Genomic DNA, 13,063 nt, shown 5'->3' with positions numbered 1-13,063 from the left:
TAGTGATGTACAGTATGTAACAAAATGTGGTCCAGCAGTGAGGTGCAATGTAGGCAGGGTGTACTTTCATTTTTGCTTATAACTAGTTGGGAAGGAAACACAAAATGTACCACTCCTTTAGCACTGTTAAAATGCAAAATAATTGAATCTATGACTTTTAATTCTGCCCAGCTATAAACATGAAACTTTATTAAACTGTGCTTCTGATGATGTCATCTGAGCTTAGTCTATCTAACCTTGCTTGGCAAGTGAATACAGCTAGGAAAGACGAGGTGCAACACACAAGATTTAAACCGGTTGTGCATGTATGTGTGTTTGTTTATATATAAATTACCTTTTATTAAGAAGAAAAAAAGATAAGTTTTATTTATTTTATTTATTTAGTCTTTGCAGATCACAATAGTCTTGTTAGGCCAGTGTCTTCTCTTTTCAGGGGATACCCACGGTGGTATTCATACTGACTATGGGAACACTGCTTATGGTACCAGGAAACTTCCCTCTTATTTTAGTTTTATGCGATTGTTTCATCAATGACTATTGTCAGCTTAAATCTGAATGAAAAAAGCTTTTTTATCACGTGGTACTTACCTCACTTTTTTCCAAGGCTGGAATGAAGAACAAAGGAACAGCTATGATGCTCTGTTGGACTTAAGGTTCTGCTTTGAGATACATTTTGCTAAAATGAAGTAATGCCAATCAAACAATCCAGAAGAATATGAAAGTATTTTATGATGCAGATGGTGATCTACATTTTTGCTAAACAAACTGGCAGCTTTAAGTACAAAGGTTACTGAGCCCGCATACCTTACAAGTAACAGTAATGTGTAGGGAGACAGGAAAACTGTACACACTGTAAATGACAATGAGGTTTATCAACAGCACTGTGTCACTTTTAACAGTGCCAGACAATGGATGAATGCATAAAGTAGCTCAACATGTGTTCAAAATTAAAATGGTGAATATGAGTTGCCTATATTTACAATAATATAGGAAGAAAAAGGTCCAAATCATGTAGTTTCTCTACCAGTCCTTCCAAACCTTTTCTTCAAATTCCTTGAAGCTGCACTCTCACTGCTGCCTTAATGATGCAAGTGCTACTGTGTGATGATATGAATTAAAATACGGAAAATGTTGACTCTGAAGATTTTTGAAACAGCTTTGTCCTGTAACTTCTTTCTACTGGCACTGGACCATTTGCCAGAACTATGAAAGGCGTATGCCCATACTTCTGCCAAGCTGAGAAAGATATTGCTTTTCCTCATTTTTACCACCATTATCTCTAACGTCTGCTGAACATTTACTATACATTCATAATAGTTATGTCTTGGCTATTCTTGGCAGCAGACCCAGTTGACAGTGGCTGTATTCACTCAAATGTACAGTAGTACTTATTAACCTTGCCCATCAAACAACAACACACACCCCTTTGCAAAACAATTTCCTTAGTGAGTTTTTCCTGGAATTAAACTTCCTGAACTTACAGATGGTTAATGATTACAGCTGATTATCAGCATACTATGAGAGTAAGGGCAAGAAATAGAAATGCTACTACAATGCCACCTTCATTAAATTGTTGCACTTAGTTTAAATAAGTAAAATATTTGTTTTCAGCATGAAATATCGTGAATGTAGTAGCTTTATGCTGTCTCTAGCATGTGCTGCCAACTATTAGGTAGCACAGTATTGAGGGTTAAAGCCAAGTTAAAGGTTGCAGCCTGGTGACTTGAGCTTGATTCTGTCTTCAGTTTCATGCAATGCAATTTGAGCATGCTATTAACCAGTTCAGTGGTCCTAGGTAACAACGTGAATAGAATATGGATACTTACAATACTATAAAACTAATTAAAAAAAATAATCACAACAGAAAAAAAGATACCATTAGTGCCTTGACTAAGTGAAATGCCATTAGGAATATCCTTATCAGACATCTCTGAACATTTGGTTGTGTGTCACTACTTTGAAAATTTCACATTGTGGTGAGTTTCACAGTAGTGTACTGTACTGTACTGAGTGAGCCCCTTTTCTTCAGTGTAGCGTGTCCATGTAGCTAGTATATAAAAAGTCAGGGAGAGTGGGGGGCTTGCCCCCACGTTGGAGGTTTAGGCAGCCTTAATCCACCCTGCAAAAAAAAAAAAGAGTTTCCTATTTTTACAAGTTTTTAGACTCAACGTTTTCAAAATTAAATTTTTAGTAAACGGTGAGCCAAAAAAGGGATTGTCAACAGCCTGTAGGTAAACAGTGCCCTTAGACTCTGCTGTGTAAATGGGATTTCTAAGCCAACGCTGGCATGGCCAATTGTGCACATTCACTTGCTTTAGCAGGTTATAAAGTCCCTAAGCTACTTACTTTGCCAATGGAACAGAACATGACTTGCCATTTCAAGAAGTCATGTATTCACAAAATGCCTTGAGCATGTCTTTCTTGAATACATCTGGTGAATGCAGTCAATGAAATACTAACAGGACCGATTCAAAGTACACTGACTAAGCTCATATAATGTAAGGTGAATTTGTCAATACTTTTCCCTGACACTCCTTTGCCAGAAGTAGAGCAATGGTAGGACTTAACCTGGTATCAAAAGAAATGCATAAATAAACCTGAGCACATAAAATGCCTAAACATACATCATAGAAAGATGGAGAGAGGGCAAATAAATTTTGCTCCACAAAGTGACCCCTACTTTTCAGCAATTTGCATTTTATAAGATCAGACCAACAGATATACTTTTATATCTCATAACAAAATATGTATTTTACCTTCATGTCCACAATTTGTGGCACAAACACCAAAATTGACAAAGAAAACTGCAGTTTTGGAAGACAGAATGAAATATACAAGTCTACTTTATACAGCACTTTTGCAGTGCTGCAGGGACTTTGTCAGTAAATTTATCAGCAAATATGTCTGGCCTAGAGATAGACCTGTCAACTCATTCTTCCTAGTCCTGTCTCAAAATGAAGTAACTACTACTCTCACTACCAAGTTGGTCTCCTTTTCTGCTTGTTAACAGCTATCCAGATTAGAATGGTAAACTTACCGTAAGAAACCATTAGATTCTGATATAGGCATACAAAGCAGCTTTGGTGACAGCACAACTAGTCACAAGGAGAAGGATGTAAGAGCACACAGTGGGCAAAGTAATATTGCATTATCATGTAATAAAACCTCTGGTGAAGAGAGGATAGCAATAAAAAACAGACTAAGGTTACTAGCCTTACCTTGCTCACAGTTCTTCCCACCAAACTGCAAAGGACAGGCACAGATGTAAGTATTCCATTTGTTTACGCAAGTACCCCCATTCTGACAACTTGCAGTACGACAGAAATCTTTTTTGGCTGCACAACCTGAAATCAAGGAAAGTAGTAAATTATATTAACACTTCTCATATGACACAAAACTAACAAAACAGCAAGCAATTTTAAATATCAAGATTTCGGTGGGCCGTTCCGTGGCTTTGGTATTTCCTCCACTGTAGTGCGATAGTTACGGACCTTAGGGTTAGGGTGCAGGTTAAGGTAAGTGGATAGTTATGAATGTATGTATGGTATAGTGTAGGGTTGGGTTTTGTTAACTGTATGTGTGTGTATTAATTAGTTTGTTTGTGTATACTTTTGTAGGGTATATGTGCGATAGTTACGGACCTTAGGGTTATGGTGCAGGTTAAGGTAAGTGGATAGTTAGGAATGTATGTATGGTGTAGTGTAGGGTTGGGTTTTGTTAACTGTATGTGTGTGTATTAATTAGTTTGTTTGTGTATAGTTTCGTAGGGTATGTGTGTGATAGTTATGGACCTTAGGGTTAGGGCGCGGGTTAAGGTAAGTGGATAGTTAGGAATGTATATATGGTTTAGTGTAGGGTTGGGTTTTGTTAACTGTATGTGTGTGGTTTACTTATTTTGGTGTGCTTGTGTTATGTGTATGTTTCTCGGAACAGCAAATTATTTCCATGGGAAAAATTTGCTATTCTGAGTGTTCAATGTTATCATAATTCGAAATTCCAAGTTCGAACTTATGGTGTTTGATATTTTGGAATTTTGAATATATGATATAGACCCACAGTTTCAAAGATTACACTCTAAATTAAATGACATTTATTGTCCAGGCACTGGCAAAACAGGCAGAAGCAGCTCTGAATGATCAGTTGCGCTCCTGTGGGAATTTTAGATGAAAAAACAGGCAGTATAAGGAATGCAAAGAAGAAATGAAAGCCAAAATGGAACCACTGAATGAAAAACATGTCAATATGAAGGCTATACCACAAAGAAAGAAGATGAGAATCATTCATGGGTGTCCCAGAACGTTTGGAACAGCAGCAGTTTGGTTGTGCAACATCACTTAGCTCACTGGTTGGGTTTACTATTTTGAGTGAGCTCACATAACTTTAGTCAAGATTATGTTGCGAGTCTGCAAAGAGCAAGACATACAGTGCTAAGTCTTGACAGCTAATCTTTAACCAACTGGGGTAAAGCGCTGATCCAAATGGGCCATTTTCAGGCTCAACCCAAGAATCACTATTAATGACCAAGGATGTCCAGTTGTCCTAGAGTTTCTTACTCTTACTGAAACTCAGTGCTGAAAAGGCATTTGATAGAGCTGAGTGTCTAATCTTCTCTGATATTCTAAGAAGAATGGGACCTTCCATATGAGTTTACTACTTTGCTTCAGACTGTCTACAAGGGTTCTTTGGCTTGAATTAAGATTTCAACTCATTTATTAAATAGTTCTCAGTTACCAAAGGAGTCATATCAGGGTTTCCTCCATCTCCTCTATTATTCATAGCTTATACAGAAACCCCGGTTCTGGGGGTACAGCAATCAGCGATACAAAAGTATCTCTGTTGCCCTTTCCAGATTAAATTGTCATTACTTGCTGACAATAACTTGGTGTCACTGTCTAGACTAGATAACCTGGATTATCGATTTTATTTCTTTAGAGAGTTAAGCAAATTTTCTGTGTACAACATTAACATCCAAAACACGGACATAATAGCAAATAATTAGGTGCCATAAGAGGGAGGTCAAGACCGATACAGATTTATTTGTAAATCTAACAAATTAAAACATCTGAGGGTATGATTATTTGATACTTTATAGGCATCCATTCAGACCTCTTACCAGATTGCTAGCCAAAAGGTATGACATTTTTTCATATCAATTCTTGAATCTTAAAGCAGATCAAAGGGACTAAACTCTGAAAAGGTTTATTTTACCCCAGTTTTTGTATACAATGCAAGTCATTTATGTATCTGGTTAACAGCAAATCTCATAAATTTCTTGGAGCTGAGTAAGATCCTTGAGTTGCTACGGGGCAGGAAGCTGTTTTCTAAGCAAGTGGGGGGACAGCTGCTCCAAATTTTGATTACCATTATTATTGTTGTTGTTATTTACAGGCAGTACAACTGAAAATGTATGTTCTATTCAAAATAGTCTTATTGGTCTCTGGAAAACTATGACACTAAACAAGAAAGGAAGTACATCAGAACTGGACACCTTTATGAGATAGGAAAATCTGGGTGGTTTAAAACAGAAATGCTTTACTTTAAAAAATGTAGATTCACAAATTAGAAAGTAAATTAAGAACTATCAGTTTAAGAGGTGGGTGGTTCAGCTTATCCCTGTGTACACTGAAACTGACTAATGAACAGCAAAAAATAGCACTGAAAATGGAACAAGAAAGGTCTTTTCTTAAAGTATTGTCATCAGTTAAGAGGGGTATATGGAGCTCTACCTAGAGGGATATTCAACAATAGCTTGGAATGCTAGATACAAAAGACTCGACAGTTTGAGGGTTAATTGTGGAATTTTATGAAGACAAGGGAATCAAATGGAAGTTGCTCTCAATGTTCCCAAACTGGTCAAGAGGATTACTGAATGTTTAAACAATACAGGAGATGAGAAAATAATTTGTCAGAAACTCCTATAAATTTTTAATAGACCTCAAGAAATCTGCAATACGAAACAGAATTGGGAAGGACACCTGGGTACAATGTTCAAGAAAAGTCTGGTCAGGGCAAGTTTGCCTGGTGACTTGATGTGCTAATAAGTTACAAACATTTTGCATTTGTTCAAGGAAGTGTCTTCAAAGATGATTTTAAACCACAGCAAGGCTGCAAAAAATGTTCCTCACTGTAAATGACGAGTATTAGAGATACAGAAGGAGAATCAGACAGGAGTGGTTATATATTTTTTTGTCTTCTCCCTTTTAGAGAAATTTAAAATTGAGCTTTTTAATATCTTACAGCTGATTACTGGATTAATATTCCACTGAGGGCTGAAATGTATTTATTTATTTTTTGGAAAAGCATGAGATGTGCAGCTCCATATGCATAACCTCCAGCTAGGCTATCTAAAAATGCTCTTCGAGAAAAAAAACTTAATGCCTACGGACCCAGTCGGCTGTTTGTTCTATCAGTTTTTGGTCTCTCTATTTACCTGAACGGCTCAGAACTTGAGAAAGAACCAGCCCTGTAAGACACAAGCAATTTCGTCCACCGAGTCCCCCATTACCAAAAGAAAGTACAGTAGGTCTCTTTACCCTTCCTGCTTTACCTGAATGGCTCAGAACTTGGGAAAGAACCAGCCCTGTAAGATACAAGCAATTTTGTCCACTGAGTCCCCCATTACCAAAAGAAAGTACAGCAGGTCATTATCTTTAAAAGTCAGTAAAGCACAGCCAAACTGGGTCCACACAAGTCCCCTTAGCCTAAGAAGCCCATTAGCATAAATTAATTCGGACACACAGAACAAAGCTCCTTTTTACTGTTGGCTCTGTATTCCAGCTGTCTGCCTTAGAGTTTATCATTCAGAAACAGAGCTTAATTATATTAACTAAGGAAAAACAGTAGAGCTCCCTGCATAAAACATACAAAATTAGAAAATACATAGCATAAACCTGAAGCAGGGGTTTAAACTCTTTAGTTCCATATTAGCCAATCCTTACTCCCTCCCAGACGAGCTACGCAAGCAAGGTTACTTATAACATCCATAAAACCGCCATTTTCAAATCCCTTAATGCCTACGGACCCAGTCGGTTACTTGTTCTATCAGTTTTTGGTACTTGAAACATGTATTTTAGTTATTTAAAGCATTATGGAATTTGTATGCAGCTTATATTGTAGTAAATGAACTGTAAAGTAAATTATGCTCAGTCTAAGCATCAGCGATATTCTGTTACAGTGTTTTTTACTTGCAGTTGCTTAAGACAGTTTGTAAATGCCGTAAATCCTCTCCACTCTTAGTACAGTAAGTAGAACAGCGAGCAGAGTGTTAAGTTATATGCACTCTTAGATACTTTATTTGCATGTAATGGCCCTTCTCTGTTAATTACTTTTTGCGGTCTTGATGATAACAAGGACTATAGACTGTTGTCTCTCAAGTACACTGTAGGGTTTAAAAGTACATTGAAATAAGCTGCATAGCCAGTTGCTGTCTAGCCTTAAAGTGTGAGCTTACCCCTTAGTATATTTTTACTGTTGCTATTACTCTTTTTTAAGAAAAGTACTATCTATTTATCTCCTGTCAGGTCTCTTTACCCTTCCTGCTTTACCTCAACAGCTCAGAACTCGGGAAAGAACCAGCCCTATAAGATACAAGCAATTTTGTCCACCGAGTCCCCCATTACCAAAAGAAAGTACAGCAGGTCATCATCTTTTAAAAGTCAATAAAGCACAACCGAACTTGGTCCACAGCAAGTCCCCTTAGCCTAAGAAGCCCATTAGCATAAATTAATTCAGACACACAGAACGAAGCTCCTTTTTACTGTTGGCTCTGTAGTCCAGCTGTCTGCCTTAGATTTTAGCATTCAGAAACAGTGCTTAATCATATTAACTAAGGAAAGACAGTAGCGCTCCCTGCATAAACATATAAAATTAGAAAATGCATAGCATAAACTGGAAGCAGGGGTTTAAATTCTTGAGCTTCGTATTATCCCCGCTAATCTTGGGCTCCCTCCGTGCCCCACCCTGCCCCCAAATCCCACCTGACCCTAGAGGTGCTAAATTTATAGCCACAGTTGCCACTCCCCTAATTACAAAACCAATCAGCAATTTTAAGACCCAGCCTAAACACAACACCCTCTCTTTTTCTCTGTTCTACCCTCATCTACTACCCTTCCACCCCCATTCTTAAACAATTGTAAGTTACAAAACCTATTCAATGCCTCTACAAGCCTTAACATCACCTTTCAATTCAAAGCCCGCCTACTACCTTTTATCCTTGCTAAGAATTACGTATCTTATCACAGCTTATGAACATCTCACCCTCACAGGCCTGCACTACCCCAGATCACAGACTTATACTCATGCTCTTTCACATAACTTTACTCACCCACTACTGCCCCCCTTCCAACTTCAATACTACAACAACACAACAGCTCATTCGAGCCAGTTATATTAACTCTAGAACTAAGCACTACTACAAACTTTTATTCAAACTTCACAAACTAATAATTTTCAAATTCAAACTAACCCCATCGGAAGCATCCAACGCAATGTATAACATTTCCTCTAGCCTGCAAAACTAAAACATCTCTTCTAACTCTCTCATCTGCCACCTAAACATTAGAAGCCTAAATAATAAAATCTGCTACCTGCACTCCCCAGATATACTATCTCTTACGGAATCTGGTTTAAGCCATCCACCGCTGACAATGAAGTTACTCCTCCAGGTTACAATATAATACGACTGGACTGCACCTCAAAGAAGGGAGGGGGTAGCTGTCTTATATAAATCTACAATTAACTTAACTATTTCCAACTCTCCACAAGCTCCTCAAGCTGATAAAGCTGAAATACTCTTTACAAAACTACAAATTAACCAGCATAAATCTATAAACATCGTCTGCATTTATATCCCACCTGGTAACAACACTAATATCCTTGAAGACATTCTACAGTGGCTGCCCATAAACTCCCCACAAGAAACTATTGTTCTAGGTGACTTTAATATAGACTGGAACACCTGCTCTTCAGACTTCCTTACTACCCACATAAATTTATATGGTTTCTCCAAAGTCATAACCTCCACCATCAGAACTAGTAAGCCCAATAACAAAGAAAGTATTCTAGATCAGATTATCATTAATAACCCTCCCCAAATGTATAAAAGCAGACACCCAACCTGAGGAGATAAGTGATCACTTCCTAACGTATATGCTCAGGCAAAAAACTGATATCCCTCAAATACCTAGCTTCAGAACTATTAGGAACAATAAGAGCTTCAATAAAACTAAATTCCAAATAGAACTTCAGTCATGTAACTGGAACAAACTAAAACTACTACCACTAGATGAGGCAATATCACACTTTACTCCACATTTCTTACAGTCCTTGACAATCATGCACTCACCCGGACCATCAGAACAAAAAAAAAAGTAGCACTGTGGCTGTCCAAAGAAACTAGACAAAAATTATGAATAGAAATAAAGGCAGGACCTCTGGGAAAATCAATAAAACCCATAAGGATCAACTTGTATATAAACAGCTAAGGAATGATGCTAAGAAGTCTATAATATTAGACAAAAAAGACTATTATTGTAACCTGCAACACAAACCTCAAAATAGACCACAAAAATTTTGGTCCGGCTTAAACAATCTTCTCCATCCAGGTAATACTACTACCCCTACGTCTATCCTCCAAAAACTTCCAGAAAATATTGCCAACACCTTCTTTACGGAAACTATACAAACCCTTGCCAACCAACTAGGCTCCAATAACCTAGACCCAATTAACCCCATATCATATACCCACCCATCCTTTAACTTTCAACCTGTACCAACACCACTTATCCGATCCTTAATCAAGAAACTGAAACCCACCACCCTATCAGCAGACCTACTCCCGGATGAATATCTTCAAAAGGCTGCAGATGTAATAGCATATCCCATCTCAATATTAATTAACAGAACTATCTCTGAAACATATATCCCCTCCATCTGGAAAATTTCCCACGTAATTCCTCTCCACAAAAGGGGTAACTCCACTGATCTATCAAATTACTGGCCCATTGTCATTCTGTCCCCTCTGGCTAAAATTATGGAAAAATGTACCCAGAAGCAACTCCTTCACTACCTCAATTTGCACACTCCTAGCTCCCACCCAGCATGGATTTAGGCCCCACCATAGTACCACCTCAGTCCTTCTATCCTTCTCTCAGACAATAAATAAAATCCAAAATAATAATATGCCCTTCCCTTGCCATCTTTCTTGACCAAAGGCATTTGATATGGTAAACCACCAACTACTCCTTCAAACACTAAAACCTCTTGCCATAAACAGCCTGGCAATACGCTGGTTTCAGTCCTAAGTGGCAGACAACATGCTGTACTATGGAAGGATAGCCTTTCCCCCCTACTGCCAGTCACCCTTGAAGTTCCTCAAGGGTCTATACTAAGACCTCTTTCATTTTCCATCTTCATTAATGATCTTCATACAGTCATCTCCAAATAAGCCTGCATTCAATATGCAGATGACTCTACCCTAATCTGTTCTGCCACCTCCCTATTAGACCTGCAGACCTTAACACAAAATACTTTCAACTTAGTAGAAAATTGGCTCATTGACAGGCATCTTCTATTAGGGTAGGGTAGAGTCATCTGCACTCTCTAAAACCAAAAAGACAGCATCCATGGGACCGGACTTCTCAGGTAGCATTTTACACGATCTTCAGAATGAACTGGCTCCCCACCTAAGCACCATGTTCAATCATAGTCTCACGTCAAGTTTTGTGCCCACTGAATGGCGCACAGCAACAGTTATCCCACTCCGTAAAGGGGGAGCCACCACTGATCCTGGGAACTATCGCCCTCTTAGCCTGATGAGCCTGGTCTGCAAGGCCATGGAATGTATCATCATGGAACTCATAAACAAAGACATTGGTAACCTCCAAACTCTGGACCCCACCGGTTCGGGTTTGTGAAAAGCAAGATCATGCCTTCTGAACCTGCTCAACTTCTTTGAGGCAGTCACCAAAGCCATAGATGAAGGTAAGGTGGTTCACACAGCCTATCCTGACCTCGCCAAGATTTTCAACACCATCCCCCATTCTGGAATTATACCTAAACTCACTAAACTAGGTATAAATCCCTATGTCACAAGATGGGTTGCCAACTGGCTCCCTGACAGAACCAACACTGTAAAAGTTGCAGACTCTAAATCTGACTTCAAACCAGTGACAAGTAGAGTAGCACAGGGTTCAGTCCTGGGACCTCTCCTGTTCGGTATCTACTTCTCTAAAATACAGGCCGACACAGAAGGCCTCTGGCTAACGAAGTCTGCAGATGACTGCAAACTAGGAGCCATAGTAGAGTCACCAAATGATGTGGAAATCCTACTGAAGGGCCTCGCTGAGACAGATGCCTGGTGTCAGAGGCATAGCCTCAAGCTCAATGCCAAAAAGTGCACTGTCATCTCCTTTGGTAAAAACTCTGTACCCATGAACTACCACATAAATGGCAGTCTACTTAACGCAGAATGTGTGACAAGAGACCTTGGGTCCCAGGTGGACAGTAGTCTCTCCTTTGATAATCACATCGCCACAGTAGTCAGGAAATCCTTCTATGTGGCACACCTCATCAAAAAAGGGTTCTCATTCAGGAAAAAAGAGGTCATTATTACCCTCTACTCGGCACTCATTAGACCCATTATAGAGTACAACACCCCTTTTGGAATGTACCTCACAAGACATCTGCAGCAGCTGGAAAGGCCACAGAAATACCTCACAAAGAGGATTACTGGCCTGAAACAGATGCCCTACACTGACTGCCTCAAAAAACTCCAGCTTTACTCTGTAGCATATTGCCTACTCCGAGGAGAGCTCTGCCTAACATATAAAGCTATGTTAAATCCAGAGCTGTTGGACATGCTACACCTAAAGAAATCCCAATCACTCCGAGCTACATGCTCTAGGGACCTGAACCTTGTCACCACAATAAACAGGACATGCTGGAGGGACAGATTCCTGTTCCACAGACTTCCTACACTCTGGAACAAGCTACCCATCTATGTCAAGCAAAGTTCCTCATTAGCACTCTTCAAGAAAAATCTTTATGAGTGGATGGGAAATAAGAAATTAACTTTCCTGGGTGGCGTAAGCCAGGGAACCTTGTTGGCTAGGCTTACTTAGGCCCTTGGGCCGATAGCCTAGTACCTACCTATGAACCTACGAATCCAAATAAAACAAAACTGCTACTCTTCACCCCCACCCAGAAAGCTACATTCCCATCATTTACCATAACATCTAATAATGACACAATAATTTCACCAGAAAGTAATACAAAGCTATTAGGTGTAATTGTTGACAATAACCTTAAGTTGGATGCTCACATTGACAAAAACCATTAAAACAGTCACAAAGCTAGGATCTCTATATAGAATTAAGGCATTTTTAACCCCAACTGCTAGGACAGTGATTGCCAAAACACATTTACTTTCAATCCTTTTTTATGCCTCCCCAATCTACACAAACCTGAGTAAATCTGACCTCAATAAACTCAATAGCTGCTACAATAACATAGCCAGACTTGCCACAGGCTCGGCATATAGAACCCACTACTGTATTAACCTATGATCTCTAAGCTGGCTAGAGGTCCCCACTCAAATCCAGTACAACCAATTAATAATAGCCCACAAAGTCCTCTATCCCAAAAGCATGCCCATACTCAAAAATATAATTACCCCATACAGTAACCTAAAAACTCTCCACTCTTCTGACAAAATGTTGGCACAAACTGTTAAATCTAAAATCTAAAAACTTGGCAGGCGAGTCATTATTTTGCAACTCTGTTGGTACAATCTGGAACTAGCTCCCTGCTGAACTTACAGCAATTCATTCTGTAAACCAATTTAAAAACATCTCTCAAAAAATACCTAAAAGGTCACTGGCTGCGCCCCAGTACCAACCCTGACTAACCAGCTCACCACTCTCTTTACTACCTGGCTATCTGAAAAATAGTCTCAAAAAGTCTGAAATATTGACTATCATTCTCATATGTATTGTACTACTGAATGATATGTTACCTTACTCAGCCTTGTACCACTAAAAATGTCTATGTTCGAACAAGAAAATTA

At 38.9% G+C, this 13,063-nt stretch overlaps 1 protein-coding gene across 1 annotated transcript in view; it reads right to left on the bottom strand.

The window, feature by feature from the left end:
• Positions 1-13,063, bottom strand: part of CELSR1 (cadherin EGF LAG seven-pass G-type receptor 1) — a 2,549,932-nt gene that overhangs the window by 741,364 nt on the left and 1,795,505 nt on the right. Inside the window, exon 8 of the mRNA XM_044088384.1 lies at positions 3,219-3,344. Within this exon, the coding sequence (XP_043944319.1) occupies positions 3,219-3,344 (126 nt within the window). The remainder of the gene's footprint in view (positions 1-3,218; positions 3,345-13,063) is intronic.

Source organism: Protopterus annectens, chromosome 11.part0 (genome assembly GCF_019279795.1).
Source record: "Protopterus annectens isolate FY-2018-M chromosome 11.part0, PAN1.0, whole genome shotgun sequence".
Taxonomy (NCBI): Eukaryota; Metazoa; Chordata; order Ceratodontiformes; family Protopteridae; genus Protopterus; species Protopterus annectens.
Note: the sequence above shows the minus strand (reverse complement) of the source record. Positions and strands in the feature narration are given on the sequence as shown.